Consider the following 24,109-nt stretch of genomic DNA (forward strand, 5'->3'; position numbering starts at 1 on the left):
CCCTACAACTGTCACGAGCTCATTGTTACTAGACAGGGATCCCTGCGGGAGGCTTCTCTCTGGAGGGTCGTTGGCCCTTAGAGCCTCTTGGCTCTATTTGGAAGATGGGAACAGTCACATCTTTCCTAACTACCATGTGAGAGGGTTATGCTCCCACGCCCCTACTGTTATCTTCAGTTATGCGTGTTGCTTCTTGCAGAACTCCAGCAACCCCAGGCGATAAGGATTTTTTTTCAGAGAGCTTTCGAAGGATTCTGAGGAAATGGTCTTAGAGACACAAAATAACTTGTCCAAGATCACCATGCTTGTCTTGCTCCTTTTCAGTCAACACACACCTGTGAGCTTCCTGAGAGCAGAGGCCCCTAGAAATAATATAACCTTCCTCTGCTGTACCTGGCTGGATTATGGATTACTGCCTCCTTACTTTGAAGATGAGGTGGCATAGAGAGCCGGCTCTCTGAGCATTAGTTGTCATTCTTAGTGTCTTTTTCCCTCTACTGCAGGTCAGAGAAACATGGCTACAAGGCGAATTGCACAGGAGACTTTTGATGCCGTGCTACAAGAAAAAGCTAACAGGTATCACATGGACCCCAGTGGTGAAGCTGTAGGTGAAGCTCTGCAATTTAAAGCTCAAGGTAAATTAAAGTGCTTGATTGGGAACCAATGGGGGAGGTGGGGGGCAGGTAAGGAGGCATTTTAGGGTCAGAGCAGGAGGATTTCAATCCCTATATTCCTATTTGTTAAGGGGAAATGAAGTTTTCTCTGGATCTGCATGTTAAATCACTGTGTAGAAGAAGGTATTATCATTACCAGGAGCTTCTCCCCAGAAAGCCTCCCTCACCTAAAGAAAGGCTGTTGAATCAATCTTCTGGCTCCATCCCCACCACCACTGCTCAGGTTTGAGCTCTTACCAGTTCTGGCTTGGATTATTTCAATAATCTCCTACTGAACGGTCTCTCAGCTTCTGGCTTCATTCCTCTCAAATCTGCCCTGACTACAGATCTATTAATGCCAACCTTGCTGGGCCAAGGCCCTGTTTGGACTCTCGGGGCTTCCCACTTTGGGGTTACATCCTCAAAAGACTGCAGGGTGGTGCAAGGGGTTGTGGAGCTGCTGAGAATAGGCCCTGCCTGAAAATGTTTCCCTTTGGAAAATTTTGAAATACTATGCCAGCAGAATCAACAACGGTGCCCACACAGATTACAGGATGACATGGAGGTCCCTCACTACCATGCACGAGGCTCCCAACCCTTACTCTTTGCCTTGGGCTTTGTTTCAGTGATACTGTGCCACCTCTCTGTGCTTTGATTCCCTCCTCATCCCAGCTCTGCTGGTTGATTCCCTCCAGCATGCCTTCCTCAGGAAGCCCCAGCAGGACTTGAGGTTGATTTGGTTGCCCTTCCCGGCCCCAAGTATACTGTGTGCTCACTCCTCTGTTATGGGCTGGCCTCCTTCAGGCCTCATCGCTGGGCCTGTGCTGTTTGCTGCTGCACCAGCCCTGAGCCAGCCTTGGCATGGAGGAGGGTTTCTTAGCATTGGTTGAGTGAGTCTAAAGTGCTTGCAGTAAGGATAATTGTTACATGCTTTGGACCTGGAGAAACCAATTGATTGGTTTTCAAAAATTATATGAGTAGTGCACAGAAACATACCTGTTATAAAATATTGAAAGACTTGAGAAATGGTTAAGAGTAAAATGTAAAAGTCTTTTTAGCTGATTTCTTAACCCTCAGAAGTAACTACATTTGTAGTAGTCTGTGCATCCTTCAATTCTTTTAGCAATATGTAATCCAGAATACTTATGTGTTATATATATATATACACACAGAGACATATACCTATATGTACTTATATGTGCATGTATATGTATATAGGATGCCCCCCCAAAAAATATACACACACTTTATATAATTATAAAGGCAGTGTTTATTAAGATACACTTCATTTTTGAAATCGAGCTATCAGCTGATTTTGTCAGATTTATGTCTCTATACGTTTTTGGGGGACACACTGTATACAGAGACATAAATCTTGGTATCTTTATCTAGAGACTCAAACACCAATACATATATTGTTACCTCAAGAAAGTTTGGGAAGGGATGAACTAGTAACCAAGCAGGATGCTAGATGGTTCAGTTGGACTTTCTCTGTCCCTGTTCTACTCTGCACTTTTCCAATGCCTTGGTTTACAGTGCATCAGAAAATCCTGTTGTGCAGAAACCAGCCACCACTCTACCTCTAATGCTACCTCCCTCATCACATCATCAGTAGTCATTAATACCTAGATCAGTGATGGGCAACCTTTTGAGCTTGGTGTGTCAAACTTCGCCAAATAACTGAGCATAACTCGGGTAGTGTGTCACTTTGAGGGAAAAACATTATTTCGCAAATGTTTCATCCTCAGGAGCAGCAAATGTTTCATCCTCGGCATGCGGCCGCCTCAGCGGCTGCGTGTCATCAGAAATGGCTACGCGTGTCAGTGCTGACACGCGTGTCATAGGTTCGCCATCACTGACTTAGATCATCCCAGTGGACTCCTTGCTGGAACATCGACATTGACTTTCTTCCCTTTTGGTCTATTGCCTTCACAGTAGCCAGTGAGATCATTCCTTTGCTCTGAGCCTATCTGTGGCTTTCCATCTTACTCAAACTATTCCAGCATCCCTTTTAGGGCCAGACTTGATCTTGTACCTTCCTTCCATCGGTATCTCCCTAAATTTGCTGCATGTTAGAATCATCTGGGGATCTTTAAAAAACCCTGATGTCCAGGTCACACACCCCTGCTAGTTAGTTAATTAAATTAGGATGCCTGGGGGTCCCAAAGGGACTCCAATATGCAACAGAGTTTAGGAGCTGCCTTCTTACCACTTTGCCCTTCGTTCCCTCTGGTATATTCATTCCCTGCTGATCATACATCAGGGATTTGTCCCTACACTCCCTCTGCCTAGAAGGCTCCCCCACAGTGTGACCCCTCATGCCAAGCATCCCCGGTATATTGTTAACTTCAGTGCCTAAAGCAGTGCCCACACACAGTAGGTGCTCAGTAAGTACTGCTGACCAAATAAACTTAGATTTGTATAAAGATTTGGCTTCCACCCTAACCAGTTTGGCTCAGTGAATAGAGTGTCGGCCTGCAGACTAAAAGGTCCCGGGTTCGATTCCGGTCAAGGGCATATACCTTGGTTGTGAGCACATCCCCAGTAGGAGGTGTGCAAGAGGCAGCTGCTCGATGTTTCTCTCTCATTGATGTTTCTAACTCTCTATCCCTCTCCCTTCCTCTCTGTACAAAATCAATAAAATATATATTTTTTTAAAGATTTGGCCAAAACCGGTTTGGCTCAGTGGATAGCGCGTCGGCCTGTGGACTGAAGGGGGTCCCAGGTTCGATTCCGGTCAAGGGCATGTACCTTGGTTGTGGGCACATCCCCAGTAGGGGGTGTGCAGGAGGCAGCTGATCGGTGTTTCTCTCTCATCATTGTTTCTAGCTCTCTATCCCTCTCCCTTCCTCTCTGTAAAAAATCAGTAAAATATATTTAAAAAAAAAAAATTTTGCTTCCTTCGGTTTCACCCCATTACCTCATGGCATCTCTCTCTCCCTTTTCTTTTCATTTGACTTTTGACTAGGTAATAGATTCTGATTTAAAAGTTAGAAAGAGCCTGGCCAGCGCGGCTCAATGGTTGAGCATTGACCTATGAACCAGGAGGTCATGGTTCAATTCCTAGTCAGGGCACATGCCCAGGTTGCAGTCTCGATCCTTGGTGTAGGGCGTGCAGGAGGCAGCCAATCCATGATTCTCATCATTGATGTTTCTTTCTCTCCCTCTCTCTTTCTCTCTGAAATCAATAAACATATTTAAAAAAAAAGTTAGAAAGGCGATCTGTGCAAAGTTTCCCTGAGGCTCATAGTTTGCTTATGTTCCTACCTTCTTAGAGAGTTCTTTGTACATGAATAAGCAAATGCAAATATAGAGTCCTATTTGCCTAATTTCTACACACGGGGGAGGACAAAATCACATATTATTCACTTCCCATTGTGGCCTCTCTTGATGGCTTGTTTAGCTTCTGCCTTCTTTCTTATCTGCTTTAGCCTCTGTTTTTTTCAGAGGATCATTGGCCCAGTGAACCTTTCAGAGGGAGTGTATCTGCCAGCTTTGGGTCAGATACTCAGCTCTGGCCCAGTCTGCTGTAGAGGGTACAGTGTCAGACATGGCTTTTGCCTCAGTGGCAGTATGGGCCAAGAGTTCCTACTAGAAGGCAAGGAGGGTGGCAACCTCTAAAAAGCCTGTGTGCTTCATGATAGAGGTAGAAATACACAAGTGTCCCCGTTACAGTAAAAAAAAATCAAGGTTGCCCTGGCTGGTTTGGTTCAGTGGATAGAGTGTCGGCCTGCGGACTAAAGGGTCCCAGCTTCGATTCTGGTCAAGGGCACATGCCCAGGTTGCAGGCTCCATCCCTAGTAGGGGGTGTGCAGGAGGCAACCAATCAATGATTCTCTCTCATCATTGATGTTTCTATCTCTCTCTCCCTCTCCCTTCCTCTCCGAAATCAATAAAAATATATATTTTTAAAAGCCAGGTTATTTGAGGGCCAAACACCCTTCCTTGAGTCTAAAAAAGGGCTTGTAAACCAGATGCCTGCTGAGCAAGATCAGGAGACCTGAGTGATTAAGGGGCACTGCTACCCAGCCTTGATGCAGTATCGTCAGGATAGATGCAGGCCCAGTGCTTGTAGGTCTCTTTTTGAATAAAAAGTAGTAATTCCAGGTTTAAGGAAAACCACACACATTTTAAATAATGGCAACAAATAAGAATTTTGAAAATGCACTCAGGCAGATAAAGCACTCCAGCTGGTTGGTAGTCTATGGACTGTCCATTTGTACCTTCTGGTCTAAAGTACCTTTGTGTTTCCTTTTGGATTGTTTATTTCAGATCTTATAAGGACACTGCCAAGAGTCAGAGCAGATATGTATGATGACATTCACAGTGACAGCAGATACACTCTGGGCGGATCTGTAGCTCACTCTCGAGATGCTGGGAGAGAAGGCCTGAGAGGTGATGTATTCCCAGGACCTTCCTTCAGGTCAAACAATCCTTCTGTAAATGAAGACAACTACTTTCGCAAAGACTGTGGCCGGGATCTGGAATTTCCCCACCCTGATTCCCGAGATCAGGTCTTTGGCCACCGGAAATTGGGACATTTCCGTTCTCCAGACTGGAAATTTACACTTCGTGGCTCTTGGGAACAAGACCTTGGCCACCCAGTTTCTCAAGAATCGTCTTGGTCACAGGAGTATAATTTTGGTCCTTCTGCACTACTAGGGGACTTTGGGTCCTCCAGGCTGATTGAGAAAGAGTGTTTGGAGAAAGAGAGTCGGGATTATGACGTGGACCGTCCAGGGGAGGCAGACTCTGTGCTCAGGGCCAGTGGCCAAGTCCAGGGCAGAGGCCGAGGTCTAAACATCATTGATCAGGAGGGTGCCCTCCTAGGAAAGGGGGAGTCTCAGGGCCTGCTTACACCTAAAGGGGGGGTTGGGAAGCTTGTCACACTGAGGAATGTGAGCACAAAAAAAGTACCCACTATAAATCGCATCACTCCCAAAACTCAGGGCACTAATCAAATCCAGAAAACCACCCCAAGTTCTGATGTGACCCTAGGTGCAAACCCAGGGACAGAAGATATCCAATTCCCCCCTCAGAAGATCCCTCTGGGGCTCAATCTAAAGGACATTCGTCTCCCAAGAAGAAAAATGAGTTTTGACCTCATAGATAAGTCTGATGTTTTTTCAAGATTTGGGATAGAAATAATCAAATGGGCAGGATTTCACACCATAAAAGATGATGTTAAATTTTCCCAGCTTTTCCAGACTCTCTTTGAACTTGAAACTGAAACCTGTGCTAAAATGCTTGCCTCATTTAAATGCTCCTTAAAACCAGAGCACAGAGATTTTTGCTTTTTTACTATCAAATTTTTAAAGCACTCTGCTTTGAAAACACCCAGAGTTGATAATGAGTTTTTAAACATGCTTTTAGACAAAGGTGCTGTGAAGACCAAAAATTGCTTTTTTGAAATCATAAAGCCCTTTGACAAGTACATAATGAGGCTTCAAGACCGGCTTCTAAAGAGTGTCACGCCCCTGCTCATGGCCTGCAATGCCTACGAGCTGAGTGTCAAAATGAAGACCCTTAGTAACCCCCTGGACTTGGCCGTTGCCCTAGAGACCACCAATTCTCTCTGCCGGAAGTCTTTAGCCCTTTTGGGACAGACGTTCTCCTTGGCCTCTTCTTTCCGGCAAGAGAAAATCTTAGAAGCTGTCGGCCTTCAAGATATAGCGCCCTCCCCTGCCGCATTTCCCAACTTTGAAGACTCCACTCTGTTTGGGAGAGAGTACATAGATCATCTGAAGGCCTGGCTGGTCAACAGTGGGTGTCCACTCCAGGTCAAGAAAGCTGAACCGGCGCCAACTCAAGATGAGAAAACGGTTCCTCCTACCGAACCTGAAATTCAGGCCAAAGCTCTGAGTGGTCTAAGTGATGGTAAGGAAAGCAGCAAATGTTTCTATTTGTTGTGATTTGTTTCTTTTTCATGGGTGTTGGGTTTTTTTGTATGGGTTTTTTTGGGGGGTAGTTTGGGTTCTTTGTAATATTCACCCGGGGATATTTTTTCCATTGATTTTTTTAGAGAGTGGAAGAGGGGGAGAGAGGGAGAGACACATCAATTGATTGCCTTCTGCACGCACCACTGGGGATGAACTTGCCAGGCATGTGCCCTTGACTGGGAATTGAACCTGTGACCCTGTGGTGCTCGGGCCAGTGCTCCAACCACTGAGCACACCAGGCACAGCTCATGGTGGCGTGTTGTTTTTTTTTTGTAATATCTCTTATTCTCTGAGATTTTACAAGAAATTCTTTAGCCAACTGCAAACAAATCAGAATTTTAGCAGAAAACTTGCATTGGCTAGTATACATGTCTGTCTGCATTCAGTCCATGAGCATGTATGAGGAATGTTCAACTTACACAGGAGTCTTTAGATACTCCTTTGGGAATCTGATGAAAAGCCACAGCCCTTACCATGAAAAATGCACATACAGCCCTTGCCAGAGTGCTCAGTGGTTATAGTGTCAGCCCGTGCAACAAAGGGTCACAGGTTCGATTCCTGGTCAAGGACAGGTACCTGGGGTTTTTTTTGGTTTGCTCCCCACTCCCAGTCAGCACATGCGGAAGGCAACCAGTCAATGTGTCTCTCACATCAACGTTTCTCTCCCCCCAACACACATTTCCTCCTTTTCACACCCTCTGAAAAGCAATGGAGCCCTAGCTGGTTTGGCTCAGTGGATAGAGCATCGGCTTGCTGACCAAAGGGTCCCGGATTCAGTTCCGGTCAAGGGCACTTACTTGGGTTGTAGGCTCCTCCCCAGCCCGTGCCCTGGTCAGGGCTCTTGCAGGAGGCAACTAATTGATGTGTTTCTCTCACATTGATATTTCTTTCTGTCTTTCCCTCTCTCTTCCACTCTCCCTAAAAAAAAAAAAAATCAATGGAAAAATATCCTCAGGTGAGGATTAACAAAAAGAGAAAAAGAAAAGCAATGGAAAAAATATCCTCAGCCCAGCCACCATGGCTCAGTGGTTGAGTGTTGACCTATGAAGCAGGAGGTCACGGTTCAATTCCCAATCAGGGCACATGCCTGGGTTGTGCGCTCGATCCCCAGGGGCGAGCGTGCAGGAGCGCAGCTGATCAATGATTTTCTTTCATCATTGATGTTTCTATCTCTCTCCCTCTCCCTTCCTCTCTGAAATCAATAAAAATATTTTTTAAAATATATCCTCAAAAAAAATATACATACATATATATATATATATATATATATATATATATATATATATATATATATATATATATCTCCATCCTCAGGTGAGGTTTAACAAAAAGCACCACCAACATATATTTTTAACAATTTTGCCTGCGTGTTCTGGGGGTTTCTACTATCCTGCAGCCAAGGTTAAGCAGCTCTGTTCAAACAGCCCCACCCACCCCCCCTCAGGTATTCCTAGAAGGAAAAGGAAACGCTAGGCACTGTCTCTGAGAAGGCCCCAGACTCCTGAGGGAAAGAAATCACTAAAATCAGCCCCTCCAGTGCTGGGATTAAAGGGGATGTAGGAGGTCCCAGCCTGGGGAGTTAGGGAAGCCAAAGGGAGGCTGTATTTGAGCTGCATTGAGGGATGGACAACCTGGTTGATCCGGGTGACAGAGTCACCCACTCGCTTTCCTAGACTGGCTAGAGGTTGACAGATCACTTAGGTACACCTGATAATCTACAGTTAACAGCTGGCTTACAGGGGAGGGGGCAGGCCAGGAAGGAGGCAATAGACATGACTGGCTGTTTGGTGTTCCTTGTCCCTACTCCTTAGCTCTCAGGATGACTGCTCTAAGCCTAAACCTCCCAGGGCTCATGCACATAGGTAGTGGTCATGTCCTCTTTCCTCCTGACATGGTTTTCCACTTCCATTGCCCCAACCCATTTGTTCCTGAATCTCTTCATTCCTCTACAGACTTGTGGAGCACCTACTGCACTAGCACTGGTAGGTCCCACCACAGGTGCTTGGCTACTCCTACTCCCAGAGAGGGAGCCTTCCAGAAGCAGGCCCCTTTCCTCTGTACAGCCCCCAAGTGGTGGAACAGAAAGTCAGTGTAACAGTAATGCTGGAGGAAAAAGTCACCCGTAACCTAAAGTTGCTCACCACTGTTCCCTCGTGGTGCTGGTAGGCAGGTGGGTCTGCCGGTGCAGTCCTGCTGTATTGAAAATGCTACCACCTACTCTTTGACAGGATTGTCAAAAGCTCTTGCTGTGTTTTTACAGCTCTCACTGCATCGTGATATTAACTTAACATAAATTATCTCACCTTTCCCTTGATGTTGGACTCATGCTGCCTTTTACTACAGGCTTCTGAGGCTTAGCAGAGCTTGGTCCCCTTGTAATTGGCATCTGTAAGCCTTGGCTGTCTGGACAGCTGGTGGACGGCACCAGCACTGCCCCACCGCTGTTTTCATTACAGTCTGTTAGAAACACTGGGAGGACATCTTTGGTTAGATTGCTGATTATTACTACTTTTAATTTGTATTTTTAAATCCTCCTTTACAAGGATATACTCTCAGGAAAAGGATTGCTGGGACCCACTTTCTGGCCCTTGCTATGGTCATTTTCTCTAGAGATGGTTGCAGTGACCAACTTATTGGCATTTGTTTCTGAAAGCTGCTGATTTTAGAACTCTTAATTTTCTGTAAAATCATATACAATTAGCAGTTCTAGAAAATGAGAGCCAATAACAAAAAGAAAGGAAAACAATTTCGAAAGGGAAATTCTTGCAAAAACATAGCAGTTGCAAGATTGATTTATTCTGTGTAGGAGCTCCCACTGATGTTTAAAATAAACTTAAAGCTATAACTCAGACATAGGCAAGAACAGGACAGTGCAGTTACTCCACAGAACAAATGAAAACCTCCAGTTCAGGGGTAGCTTTTATTGAAGAGTGAACAAGTAGACCATTCTGTCCTATTAAAACTAGCAAATATCAGAAAACTACACAAACTTATTATTTGAGGACACATGTTCTGTGTTACTGGTGACATCGTAAATTATAGCCATATTGGAAGAAGTTCACACTTTAAAGATGTTTTCATACATTTAGCAAATATTTCTGTGAACACCTATTTTGGGGCCATTGACTTTTTTAATTGGGAAATTTTTCTTTGTAAACTTAGATATGTATGTTTTCTGGTTACAGAACACATGTATGTTTATATTTTGTAGATAAAGCACACAAAAAATGAAATCCTGATAAATCTACCACCCATAGATAACATCTGTTAACTTTCTGGTATATTTTCTTTTTCTATGTTTCCATATTTATGTGTCTTTTCTTCCCTCCTTACTATTGGGAATCATAATTTAGACAAATGTTTTATATATTTTATACTGAAATACATTTTATATCTTTATATTTTCCCCTTAATATTGTGAACATTCAAGTTAAATGATACACAAGTGGTATGGAGTGCTGCATACCATTTCCTTCTGTAGGACATATACATACATTACTCTGTAGTGTTGTTGTAAGTCTGTAACTGTTTCTGTCCTGGTGGTTATGCTGTTACAGCTTTTGGGAGGATAACCTATCTAATAAAAGAGTAATATGCAAATTGACTGTACCTCCACTACAACCACAAGCCACGTCCACCAGCCAATCAGGAGCAAGTATGCAAATTAACCCAACCAAGATGGCTGCGGCCACGGAGCTGCAGCAAGCAGGAGGCTTGGGTTTCCCCGGCAATGGAGGAAGCCAAGCTTCCCTGCTGCCCTGGCAGGCCCAGGCCTCCGCTAAAGGCTACAAAGTTTCAATTATAGAAGATAAATAAATCCCAATAAAAATGGCAGCAGCCACGGAGCTGGAGAGAGCAGGAGGCTTGAGTTGCCCCCGGCGATGGAGGAAGCCAAGCTTCGGCAGCCCTGGCTTGCCTTGGCCTCTGCTCAAGGCTACAAAGTTTCAATTATAGAAGATAAATAAGTCCCAGATACCAGGGCCTCCGCTTGGGTCACCAGGGGGCATGGCCGGCCTGCAAACCACCACAGGCCCCTCACCCAGGCCACCCCACTCCCCAAGGGAACCCCCACCCTGATCCGGGACACCCTTCAGGGCAAACCAACTGGCCCCCACCTGTGCACCAGGACTCTAACCTATCTAATAAAAGAGTAATATGCAAATTGACCATCACTCCAACACACAAGATGGCTGCCCCCATGTGGACACAAAATGGCCAGCAGGGGAGGGCAGTTGGGAGAAATCAGGCCAGCAGGGGAGGGCAGTTGGGAGGGACCAGGCCTGCAAGGGAGGGCAGTTGTGGGTGATCAAGCCTGCACGGGAGGACAGGCTGGCAGAGGAGGGAAGTTGGGAGCTACCGGGCCTGCAGGGGAGAGCAGTTGGGGGGGACCGGGCCTGCAGGGGAGGGCAGTTAGGGGTTACCAGGCCTGCAGGGGAGGGCAGTTAGGGGCAAACAGGCTGGCAGGGGAGCAGTTAGGCATCAATCAGGCTGGCAGGCAGAAGCGATTAGGGGCAATCAGGAAGGCAGGCAGGCGAGCAATTGGGAGCCAGCCGTCCTGGATTGTGAGAGGGATGTCTCAGATTGGAGAGGGTGCAGGTTGGGCTGAGGGACACACACCCCTGTGCACGAATTTTGTGCACCGGGCCTCTAGTTGTATATATTGGTTTTTAGAATAACACTCTGCTTTCCTCTTTTCAAAGCTGGTCTCTCATGAGTGAGAATTTCAGTTGCTAGTGCCTGCTTAGGCTCCATCCTAAGCCCCTGACTCTGTCCTGGTCTTCCCAGGCATCATGTGGTCCAGTGTTTCTCAGAAAAGCCCTTTTGTGTGTTCTAGCTGTCCCCCAGCGAGCAGATCACAAGGTGGTGGACATCATCAACCAGCTGGTCACACGTGTCGTTGGAGGCAGCTTGTCTCCTAAAGAGAGAGCTCTTCTCAAGGAAGACCCTGCTTACTGGTAGGTCTTTAAATTCAGCCCTCCAAATCCCTGCCATAGAACACACAGCAATATTTATGTCGCTCTTATGGTGTCCAGAGCAAAGGATAAGGTGTTTATTTTGAGTGGTGGTGTTGACCACTAGGAAGAACATTAGGGTGAATCAGGTTTACCAGGGTTCAAGCACCAGCCCTGCTGCAGACCTGCCCTGTGGTCCCCTCTCATTCAGTCTTAGAAGTCTGCATCCCTGCTGTGCTGGCTTAAGAATGAGCTGCAATATACATGCAAAGAATATGTGTAAAATGAGGGATATGTCACAGCAGCTATTTGTGATTTATTGCTGTCTTCCTTTTGCCTTATTGCCTCTTCACATGAATAGGATTTTTTAAAATTAAAATTTTCATCATAAATACAGTACTTGCTTATTAGAGTAAATGATGTAGTTAAAAGGTCACTGAGCGCCCACCATTTCAATGGAGTCCAGGAGCAATGCCTGTCGTGTGCTGGCAGCAAAATGCTTCCATGGCTCCAGGGTAACTGCTTTGTGTAGCTAAGCCTCCAGGAGCTATGAGGCCCTTCATGGCTGCTGATGACAGAAATGGAGGAGGATTCTACCACTGCTCAAAGCTCCTGGTTGCCCTGCAGTCACTGGACAAAATGGGTGACTTGGGACCAGCTCTGAATCCTTGGTGGAGCCAACTGGAACCTTCAACAGTAGAGAAGCCATCGTGTGAAAAAGTGTTGCAGAAGTGTATTTGCAGTTGGGAGGGGGGCAATGGTAAGATATGTACACATATAATACCTTAATAAAAGAAAAAGAAGTGTATTTGCAGCAATGATGTGACCGTGCTGGTGTTTTAGCAATGTCCTGCTGTGCCTGTTTTGTTATATAGGTTTTTGTCTGATGACAGTAGTCTGGAGTATAACTATTACAAGCTGAAACTGGCAGAAGCACAGCGGATAAGCCAGACCTCGCCAGGAGTGGGTCAGAAGCCAATGGCTGCAGAGTGTGCAGTCCGGGCCATGCTGTACGCCCGGGCAGTCCAGAGCCTCAAGAAGAGGCTCCTCCCAGGGCGACGGCGGGGGCTGCTCCGAGCTCCAGGGCTCCAGGGTTGGAAGGTGAGGAGAGCAACCATCGGGACCCAGACCCTCCTCTCCTCGGGCACCAGGCTGAAACACCACATCCGGCAAGCTCCAGGCTCCTTGCAGGGAAAGCCGCCCCAGCCAGATGGAAAGGATGCTGCCAAGGACTGCTCACCAGACTCCGCCGGGCCCTCTCCTCAGGACCTGAGCTCAGAAGCTGCAGGCCCATCCCCCAAGCCAGCGGGAGTGGACATATCTGAAGCCCCTCAGAGCTCCTCTCCCTGCTTGTCTGCTGATGGTGGGTGTTCACTCGTGTCTCCCTCCTCTGAGCCCCAGTCCTGAATATCCAATCTCTAGGGGTCTCTGCAGAGTTGGGATGGCCTCAGTGGTTTGGGCAGTGGGCAGTGGGCAATAGCAATGGTGACCTGGCGAGGATGGGTGTATGAGATGGTGCTTTCTCTCCTTTTGCTTCCTCAAGGGGGCAGCCTGAGAGCTCGGTTGCACTCTTCCTGTCCTGAGGGTTACTGCCCAGTGACTGCTTCCCTACTGCTGACCACCAGGTTATGCTGTGTGCCTGTGCCTGGGGCTTTGAACTCCTTGATCCATTTCTCTCTGTTCTTGCCCTGATTACATTCCACAGGGCTGCGCTGTTCTTGTTCTGCCTCTTCCCCTAGGCCTCTATGTTCCCTCCTCAGCATTAGCTGACCTGCAGTTTCTTCTGAAGTTACCAACGTACCCCTTCTGTGTCTTCTAGCTGTTACCTTCTGCTTCTGCAACAGGCCTGCCCCCTGACCAGTGCTTCTCACTCAGCACTAGATGGGAACATAGAGGGGGGAAAACCATCTACCCAAGTGCTGCTACAGAACAAGCAGCTCCAAACTGTGGCTTCACACAGGAGCTAAGCCTGAATGGGCCTACACATGTGTTTGTAGGCAGCAGCTGGTTGTCTGAAGCTGGTTGAGGTGATCTGGGTGACTGGGCCATGTGCCTGTCATCCCCCAGCAGCCTGCTGGGGTTGGTTCACCTGAGGTTGGTATCAGGCCCTAGGACTTCTGCCATACCTGTTGGAGTCTTGGGACCAGTCCCAGTTCAAGGGAGAGGAGAGTCCACCTCTGCTGGACAGAGCTGCAGAGTCAGAGGGCAAAAGGCAAATATGCAGGAGGGGACATGAGGGGCTGTCTTTGTAATTAGTCTCCACAGCCCCATGATGTCTACACGGGAAGTGGCAGCTCTTACGTGTGACAGTTGCTTTGTTTTATAGTTGACTTGAAGACTATGGAGACTGCAGAGAAACTGGCCAAATTTGTTGCTCAGGTGGGACCAGAGATTGAACAATTCAGCATAGAAAACAGCACCGACAACCCTGACCTGTGGTATGTACCCACCACACCCTTCTAGTTTGAGTGTATTCACCCCACAGATCTCCTGAGAGCACAAAAGGTAGCCTGACAAACACCTCAGGTCACGCGGGATAAATTGTAACTTCTGCTGAGCTCAGGGCTGGAGGGAGGAGCATCTGTTCTGGGATATTGAGGGGATGGGGAGAAGCTCCCCAGAGGGACTGGATTTGAAAGCCAAATTGGAGTTTTCCCGGGGAAGAGAGAGAGCTCCCTGGGCAGAGGGGCAGTGTCCCCAGGACCTGAGCAGAGTCAGAACAATGGTGGAATGAGGGAGGGTGTATCCTCACCCAAGGGCCTGAGGAGGAGGAGGGCACTGCCCCCTGGTCATACTGGCTGCTGTGGGCTGATGAGAATTTGCTGCTCATGGAGTGATAGTGGTCCCTGGCCTAAGTGTGGGCAACAAGCACTTCCATGCAGCGACAGCCTGGCACCCTCGGGCTTGGAGGTGCACCATTATCCTCTCCATTTCTCAGACTCAGCACACACAGTCAGGGAATAGCTCTGCCTCTGGGATACAAATTCTCTCCTTCAGGGTTCCTGTTACTGAACCATAACCCTATGGGCTCGCCTCAGAGCTAGTGGGGAGTGCATAGGGAGCAGGTAGGTTTCCTGCTGTGTACATTGTATCCTACAGTCTGCCGGGGCTCTGCCCTGCTCCAATGTGCTGCAGAGCTGTGCCTTAGTCTAATAAAGAATGCAGTTTAAAACTTCACATTAACTAGTGCATTTCTTGGACCCAGAGATGACCGAGCATGCTCTTCTAGCTTGTTTTGGACCTTGACTGGGCACTGTACTGAGGGTACCTTCTGCTTCTTGGGAGACCCAGACCAGTTGCCTAGAGCACTGATGGCTTTGCAAATACTCTGCCTGGATCTGCCTTTTACAGGCATGATGACCTCAGGAACGGTCACCTGCAGGCTTCAGAGTGGGGCTGCCTGTGTCATGTAGGATCTTGCCCTGGCAAAGCCAGTGAGGGGACAGCTCAGTACAGGGAAGCTGGGAGTGTTACATAAGCCCTTGTTTTGTTTTGTTTTGTTAATTCTCATGTGAGGATATTTTTTTTCATTGATTTGGATATTTTTTTCATTGTTTTTTAGAAAGAGTGGAAAGGAGGGAGGTGGGGATAGAGAGAGAAACATCAATGAGAGAGAGACATCAATTGGTTGCCTTCCTTTTTTTTAAAATATATTTTATTGATTTTTTTACAGAGAGGAAGGGAGAGGGATAGAGAGTCAGAAACATTGATGAGAGAGAAACATCGATCAGCTGCCTCCTGCACACCCCCCACTGGGGATGTGCCCACAACCAAGGTACATGCCCCTGACTGGAATCAAACCTGGGACCCTTCAGTCTGCAGGCCGACGCTCTATCTGCTGAGCCAAACCCGTCAGGGCTGTGTAGCCTTTTTTGAGCAATGTTTTTCAGAACATGCTGTCCTCGCCTTATGATGAGAGAGAATCATTGATCGGCTGCCTCTTGCATGCCTCCCATTGGGGATCGAGCCTACAACCTGGGCATGTGCCCTGACCAGGAATCAAACTGTGACCTCCTGATTCATAGGTCAACACTTACCCACTTAGCCACACCGGCCAGGCTACATTTTATTTTTTAATTCATACTGGAGAATATGCTTTTTATTGATTTTTTTTTTAAGAGCGTGAGAGAGAAAAATATCGATTAATTGCCTCCTGTATGCATCCTGACCTGTGTTCAAACCCACAACCTCGTTATGTGTCATGACCTGGAATAGACCCCACAACATTTTAGTGTACAGGATGACATTCCAACAAACTGAACTATCAGCCAGGGCATTTTTTTTTTAACTTTTAAAATAAGTACAGCATTTGCAGTAAAATAAAAATTATAATAGGTTAGCTGAGAGAAGTGGGACCGCTGTATGTTACTCACCTGTTCACCTGTTTGACAGTATTTGAGGTGTTTTCATTTTGGGATTATTACAGATAAAGCTGCTGTGAGCATTCATGTATAAGGACCTCTGTGGACACCTGCCTTTATTTCTCAGATAAATACCGAGGAGGGGAAAGGCTGGCTCCCATGGTGGGTCCACATTTAACTTTTGAGAAAACTTCCAAACTTCCTTTCCAAGTGACTCCATCATTTTGCCTTTTCAACAGCTTGGGTGAGAGTTCCATTTCCTCCCTGTCCTCACTAGCACTTGCTGGTGTCCGTCTTTTTATTGTCCCAGTTACGGGAGGGGGAAGGAGTATCGCACTGTGATTCTCATTTCTGAGGACTGATGATACTGAGCATCTTCTAGTGTGCTCATGTACTTCCCATATCTCTTTTAAGTGTCTCTTCAGATCTTTGGCCCATTTTTTTTTATTGGGCTGTTTATTTTCTTAGTAATGAATTTTGAGAGTTCATTGTGTATTTTTTTTAAATTAATTTCAGAGTGGGAAGGAGAGAGATGGAAACATCAATGACGAGAATCATTGATCAGCTGCCTCCAGCATGCCCCCTACTGGGGATCAAGCCCACAACCCAGGCCTCCTGATTCATAGGTTTACGCTCAGCCACTGAGCACACCAGCTGGGCTCATTGTGTGTACTTTTTTTAAAAAAATTTTTTTTATTGATTTCAGAGAGAAAGGGAGAGGGATAGAGAGATAGAAACATCAATGATGAGAGAGAATCATTGATTGGCTACCTCCTGCACGCCCTCCCACTAGGGATCAAGTCCGCAACCCGGGCATGTGCCCTTGACTGGAATCGAACCTGGGACCCTTCAGTCCACAGCCAACGCTCTATCTAGTGAGCCAAACTGGCTAGGGCGACTTTTTTTTTTTCATTGTATATTCTTCATACAAGTTCTTTATTAGAAATATGATTTGCAGACATTTACTCCCAGTCTGACTTGACTTCTCATTCCAGCAATGTCATATATACATATATATATATATATATATATATATATATATATATATATATATATATATATATATAATTTATTTCAGAGAGAGAAACATCACTGATGAGAGAGAATCATTGATCATCTACCTCTTATACACCTCCCACTGGGAATCGAGCTCGCAACCCAGCCATGTGCCCTGACCGGGAATCGAACCATGACCTCCTGGTTCATAGGTTGACGCTCAACCACTGAGCCACACTGGCCAGGCTCCAGCAATGTCTTTTGGAGGGTAGAAGTTCTTCATCTTTGCCCTTTCCTCTGTTGGATTTTTTGGGCTTCTTTTTTCTTGTTTTTTTTTAAGAGCTCTTATCTGTGATGTAATTGTATATATTTCCTTCTTATTTTGATGTTTATCTTTCACTCTGCCTATGGGTAGTTCTTCAGAAGTTCAGATTTCTCAATTTGTTTTTCTTTTTATTACCCCTAGTACTGAGTCATAGAAAGAACCTCCCCACACTCAGGTTATAGACATTTATGTACTTTCTGACATAACTTGTACGGCTTGGTTTCTACATTTATATCCCGATCTGTGTGGGGTTATTTGGGAGCAGGGGTTGCAGCATGAATCCAATTTAAATGTTTTTCTTAAAAGTTTCCCAGTTGTCCCAACACCACTTGTTGAAAAGACTCTTTTGTGGAATGGTTTGAGAGGCCCCATTCATCAGATGCTGTGTTTCTAGCTCTTCTTTTGGTCTGTTTGTCCATCTATTCATGGACCAGTACCATGCTTTTTTTTATTTTTATTACAGTTGACATTCAATATTATTTTATTAGTTTCAGGTATATAGCATAGGGATTAGACATTTATATAATTTTACAAAGTGATCCCCAATAATTCTGGCACCCACCTAGCACCATGCATATTTATTACAATATTATTGATGATATGTGCTATGCTGTACTTTACATCCCTGTGACTAATTTGCAGCTACCAATTTGTACCTCTTAATCACAGTACCATGCTGTTTTAACTGTAGAGGCATCACACACCTTGTAATATCTGGTGGAGCTAGTTCAGAGTTCTTCCAGATGTCTTTGCATATTTATTTTTCTGTGTGGACTTTAGAATCATCTTGTCCAGATCCAGAAACAAATGATGCTTTTATTGAGATACTTTTCAACATTAATATGTTAACTAGGGAAGAAGTGACATCTTCATGAGGTCGAGTTGTCCTGTCCAAGAACAAGGGCTGTCTTTTCTTTGGTCCAAGTGTATTTTGTATCTTCATGCATGTTTTGGTTTTTCACACCAGCCAACCCCCTCCCCCAGCTATGACTACATGTCTAAGTGGTCCTCGAACTTGAAGGCTCAGAGAGGCTTTATAGCCACCATGTTTAAACAGATTCTGTGCAGAACACAAGACAGGCGTTTCTGTGGGTGACACGCTTCCTCCATCTTGTACCTGGAAATGTGAGAGGGACCCTAGAGTCATAGAGAGCGCTCAAAGGTTCAGAGGGTTAGTGGCTTCACTAGAAAGGGATGAGTGAGGCCAGGTTGGATATCCGGGCTGAGTGTCAGAGCTCGTTCCAGCACATTCCCTGGTCACCACTGCATACCTTGTTCCTCCACCTCCCTCCCCTGAAAAGCAATTAGGCTTCACATTCTGGTTCCTCAAACTTTCTATCTCACTGCAAAGCTGCACCACCAGCCATAGGTGGTAGAAAGAGGTCCGGTTATTCACTCCCTGGTCCCACCCCCAGCTTCATCAGGTCCATTCAGACAGTTTGAGCAAATAAGAATGTTCAGAGAACTGTCTGGTTAACCAATGTGTATCATCTTTTTCCCAGGTTTCTACAAGACCAAAATAGCTCAGCTTTCAAATTCTATAGAAAGAAGGTATTTGAACTGTGCCCATCGATTTGTTTTACATCACCTTCGCTGAACCTCCATGCCAGCGAGAGCGCCCTAGAGTCCGTGGAAGGGGAAGGAGAGTTTGCGAATGAGCCTCCTCACCAGGAGGTTGAGCTGGAGAGCCTAGAGGTGATGCCTGAGGAGGAGGAGGAGGAAGAGGAAGAGGAGGATGAGGAGGAAGAAGATGAAGAGGAGGAGGCCCTCACTCCTGGAGGGCCCTCCAGGGCTCCAGGAGGGGCTGCCACTTCTGAGGGCTCCGAGGGCAGCCCCCCGACTGATGGCCTTCCAAGCGAGGCAGCCGAGGATGGCCCTGCTGGCACGTCTGCCCAGGCCTGCTTTCCCCGGAAGAGGGTCAGCAGCAAGTCATTGAAGGTCGGCATGATTCCGGCTCCCAAGAGGCTGTGTCTCATCCAAGAGCCCAAAGGTGAGTGCCAGCATCGGTGCAGAGCCCTGCATAGTCTTCTGCTTAGCACTTGAAGAGGAGTTAGTGGTACTTGGTTGTGGAACAGGTAGAGACATTACCTGCCTGTTTTGAAGAATTTGCTGACCCTCAGCCACAAGATAACCCGATGACCCCTGTTGCCTTTTTTTTTTTTCTTCAACATTAAGTACAACTTTATTACCATATATTTCTTAAGATCATTCATGGCACATTGCCCCTTAATCCCTAAATATGCAGTTAAAGGTGTTTTCAGAAATGACTATGAAACTGATAAGAGAGCTAAAATAATTTCAGAAGTCAAATAGATATGAATCTTGGCCAGAGAGCTCCTTAATTTCTCATCTTCTATAAACAGCTTCACAAATCATTTGGAAAATCAGCCTAGATGTAAACATAATAAACCACATTTCCTGTCCGTTCTTAAAGTTGATCTTTCTCAAGAAATGATTGAACAGCACCTGTCTTTGAAGGTGGCAGTAAGGCCTGACCCTGGTACTCAAGCTCTGGTTCTAGATCAGTTTTCTGTGTTGGACTGGTCAGGAGTCACTTCCTTCAGCATCTTCATCAGTGAACTAAGTGATTATGCGTTAGTATTATCTTCTCTTTTAGCTCTGCAATCTTTTCTGGTAGAGGCATGTTGTGAATATCCATCTCAGATGCATTTACTATGGCTTTTGTTTTTAAGAGATAGCATTCCATTTTGTCACTGGAAAGGCAGAAGGGACCTTTCAATGCACCCAGGGCAGCATGGGTAGAATACAGATGGAAACCAATGGGAATCCCACAGGAACTACAGAATAAAAGGTTGTAAGTGCTGCCTTTGAGTAAACCTTCAATGCCAACAAGGAAGGGAACTTCCAAAATAACGTTATTTGTAACCCCGAGAGCGATGCCGCCATGGCTGAGCAGCCATCTTCCCGTGGCCGCCGCCGGGATTTCGAACGCGCACCAGGGCCTCCCCCCACCCCCGCCCCGTTACCTTTCCACCTCTGATTCCACCCACCAAACTGGACATTACCTCCCAAATCCTCCTCAATATAGAGTTCTTTGGTTTTGTGTTTTTTAACCTAAAACAGTCCTAGTAGTTTTGTATACCACTGCCAATGTTTGTGTGAAACTCACTTTTTTTCCATTTGTCTAATGATAGCACTCTAAAGAGACTCTGCCGAGTAGTCTTTGGCTTCTAGCATCCCACATATTGCTCAGGGTCTCCCTTATTGCTGATTCCAGCAGATTAGCCCTGACTATGGGAGAACTGGCCCGAGTCATCTCAGCTGTTTGTTGCCCATGGCCTTGGGGGAGAAGGGGTACCCAGCCTTCTGAGCCAAGGAAGGCCGGGGGTAGTGACACTTGCTTTGTGACAGTGAGGTGGGAGGACATGGGACGGGGCTGGTCTCATGCATCCATTAGCAGGAGCCATGTGCTCTGTGGAGGTCATCTCCTGCTCTCCTGTGTTAAGTTTCTTGAGGTACAATTTGCCAGCAATAAAATGCATCTCTTTTAAGTGGACAGTTTGAGGAGTTTTGTTAAATGTGTACAGGCATGAACCCACCAGTGTAGTTGAGCTGGAACCTGTCCCCAGAAAGTGTCTACAGTCCCCTCTCCTACCCGGCCCCCAGCAACCACTGATTGTTTTCTGGCCTTGCCTTGTCTAGGCTCAGTAAGTGGAATGTTATTATTTGTGGCCTTTTGATGTGCTGATCATGGCCCAGGCTACTCCTCATGGCCTTATCCATCCAAGTGTCCACACAGCCAAGCCTGGGCTGTGCTTCAAGTGTGGGACTGATGCTGCGATACATGTGTGTAAGGTGGCGGTGGTGGTAAACAGTGCCCTGTCATTTGTCACCTGTGTTGTTGTATGTTCTTGAGACTGTCACATTTACACCCAGCAGTGTTAATATAGTTTCCCACTAATAGAACAGTCCCATGGTTTGTGTTTGTTAATTTTGGCATTGCAATGGATTGCTAACTGTTGTACTGAACTCTTACTGCAGGTGTTGGTAGCATATCACAATGCTTAAGTATGTCCTCCCTGGGGGAAAGTGGAGTCCTTTTCTATTTCGGAATCTCTCAGTTTTTTAATTGAGTGGCTGATGAGACAAAACAAGGCCTGCTGATCTCCCCTTCGTCACTAAATAATAACAATAATAATGTGATTTGGAGCTTTGTATAAGAAGCACAATTGTTTTTGTTGGAAAGTTCTGTGTGGACTTTAATTCTTTAAAGTAGGATAGTCATGCCGAAACCGGTTTGGCTCAGTGGATAGAGCGTCGGCCTGTGGACTGAAAGGTCCCAGGTTCAATTCCGGTCAAGGGCATGTACCTTGGTTGCGGGCACAGCCCCAGTGGGGGGTGTGCAGGAGGCAGCTGATCAATGTTTCTCTCTCATTGATGTTTCTAACTATCTCTTGCCCTTCCTCTCTGTAAAAAATCAATAAAATATATATTTTAAAAAGTAGGATAGTCACAGTGATGCTGGAGGGCATACATAGCATTGCACATAGTTCATTTGTGAAGCAAAGTGTAGTCCTGTAGTCATGGAGGATGATCCATGTGTTTGGTCCTTCATCATAAACATGGGCATCTTATTTTTAAGGCGGTTCTCCCACAGCAAGGAGCCCTCAGTTGAGCCCCTGTGTTCAGCCTCCGTGCTCCAGGGTTACACAGTTCCTGAGAGGAGCTAAGCCAAGCAACTGCCCTTGTGCACGTCGTAGACACCTTCTATCAGCAGAAAGGCTATTAGCCAAAATTGTAGAGCCCTCATTTTCTCTCAAATATGGGGAAAGCACATATCCTATATAAAAAAAGCCTAATATGCTAAGTGTCCGACTTTTCAACCAGTTGCTATGATGCGCACTGACCACCAGTAGATTAGCTTGCTGCTGGGGTTCAGCCGATTAGGACTGGGCGAAATGGGCCGGACACACCCTGGAGCCCTTCTGCGGTCCCTCGCTGGCTCTGATTGTGCACTGGTGGGGTCCCTTGGCCTGGCCTACAGGGATCGGGCCAAAACCAGCTCTCAAACATCCCCCGAGGGGACCGGGTGAGGCCACGCGCCCCCGGGTCTGGGTGAGGCTGGATCCCGGGTCCGGGTGAGGCCGCGCACACCTGGGTCCGGGTGAGGCCACGCGCCCCGGGGCCCGGGTGATGCTGGGTCCCGGGTCCGGATGAGGCCACGTGCCCCTGAGTCCGGGTGAGGCCGCGCCCCTGGGTCCGGGCGAGACCAAACCAGAGGGAGTCGGACCTGCATTACCACCATTTGTCCACCATCCAGAGCTGAAAAGTCAGTGCCGACATGTACACATAAGGAACTGGTGGACATTGAAATTGGGTCTCAAAAGAACTGTTGGTCCAGAAAGAAACTCACTACAGACTGATTCATTTGCCTGTCAGCATAACTATTATTGCTCGTCTCACATTCGGTTCTTATAAGTATATTTCTAGTGACACATGATCTCACTCATCTAGGGGAAATGATGAACAACATAGACTGATGAACAAGAACAGACCCAGAAACAAGGAGGCATCGATCGGACTGTCGGGCCTCAGAGGGAGGGTAGGGGAGGGTGGGGTTAGGGGGGAGAGATCAACCAAAGGACTTGTGTGCATGCATACGAGCCTAACCAATGGTTAAGGACAACAGGGGGGGGGGGTGTGCATCCGTGGGGAGGGGTGTGGGATGGGAATGGGGGGATGAGGACAAATATGTGACACCTTAATCAATAAAGAAATAAAAAAAAAAACATCCCCCAAGATGTCCTGGGTTGCAAGAGGGCAGTTCTGAGGTGACACACCCCAGAATCAGGCTCCCTCCTTTCTGGTTCGGAGTGTCACCCGAGAACCGCCATTGCCAAGTGACCGCAGCTCAGCAGCTCCTGTGTTGAGCGTCTGCCCCCTGGTGGTCAGTGCACATCATAGCTATAGCCAGTCGCTTAGGCTTTTGTATATATACTAGAGGCCCGGCGTGCACAAAATTGTGCACAGTTAGGGTCCCTAGGCCTAGCCTGGCCCCCATTGCATGGCCTCTGCCGCCCTGCGACACCACATGAAGCTCCCTGCCCTGGGACACTCCACGATGCTCGCAGCCCCTCAACTGCTCCGCGAGTCTCCGCGAAACTCGCTGCTGCCTGGGTGACTGCTCCGCTAAGCTCACAGCCAACCCCTCGAAGCAGCCGCTACTGCTGCTCAACAGTCCCCAGTCCCGCCTCACCGCCAACCCCCCCCCCCCCCCATGGTGAGCGGCTCGGGGGCCGGGAAAGGGGAGGACTGAGAGGTGCTCCATGCACTTCATGGTGGCCAGTCGCCCGTTCGGTCATGATGCCACCTAGCTCTTTATATGTATTAGGATGTAGATATACTTCTTTTGTCTTCCAGTTCACGAACCAGTTCGTATCGCCTATGACAGGCCTCGGGGTCGTCCTGTGTCCAAAAAGAAGGTGGGTGTGACTATTTGTGAGTCCTTGTGTGAATTTGTCAGAGTCTCAAAGGACACTGTGGCTTGTGATTAAGCTGTACTTATGCTTCAGCCTGGGTGTAAATGTACAAAGCACAACAAAGGCCTTTTCTCTTCAGCAGCTTTTTAAAACAGTATGTTTAGCTTTGTCCAAAGCACATACATGGGTAGTCCATTTAACAGATAATTGAGGCTTGATATGTGCAGTGGAATGGAGAGATGAACAAGTAATGTCTTGGTCCTCAAGAGGTTCAGATTTAGTGGACTATAATGTGGTTTTTTTAATTTATTTTATTTTTATTAATCCTCACCCAACATGCTTTAACTAGAAGGAGAGAGAGAGAGAGAGAGAGAGAGAGAGAGAGAGGCATCAATGTGAGAGAGAAACATTGATCAGTTGCCTTCCGTACGTGCCCTGACCAG

The 24,109-nt window shown here is 46.8% G+C and overlaps 1 protein-coding gene and 1 pseudogene across 6 annotated transcripts in view; one reads left to right on the top strand and one right to left on the bottom strand.

The window, feature by feature from the left end:
• SUGP2 (SURP and G-patch domain containing 2) overlaps window positions 1-24,109 on the top strand; it is a 29,252-nt gene that overhangs the window by 952 nt on the left and 4,191 nt on the right. For all 5 annotated transcript variants that reach the window (XR_013813538.1, XM_079771439.1, XM_079771440.1 and 2 more), the window contains exons 2-8: window positions 504-635; window positions 4,926-6,530; window positions 11,427-11,547; window positions 12,420-12,907; window positions 13,871-13,982; window positions 18,729-19,216; window positions 23,608-23,669. Coding sequence is in view for 4 of the 5 variants with exons in the window: in XM_079771439.1 (XP_079627565.1) it covers window positions 515-635; window positions 4,926-6,530; window positions 11,427-11,547; window positions 12,420-12,907; window positions 13,871-13,982; window positions 18,729-19,216; window positions 23,608-23,669 (2,997 nt within the window). In the remaining variant the exon portion in view is untranslated. The remainder of the gene's footprint in view (window positions 1-503; window positions 636-4,925; window positions 6,531-11,426; window positions 11,548-12,419; window positions 12,908-13,870; window positions 13,983-18,728; window positions 19,217-23,607; window positions 23,670-24,109) is intronic.
• Window positions 19,223-20,203, bottom strand: LOC307100243 (protein Mis18-beta-like; annotated as a pseudogene). Its single transcript has one exon. The product of its transcript is annotated as a protein Mis18-beta-like (transcript).

This window comes from Cnephaeus nilssonii (genome assembly GCF_951640355.1).
Source record: "Cnephaeus nilssonii genome assembly, chromosome: 5".
Lineage (NCBI taxonomy): Eukaryota > Metazoa > Chordata > Mammalia > Chiroptera > Vespertilionidae > Cnephaeus > Cnephaeus nilssonii.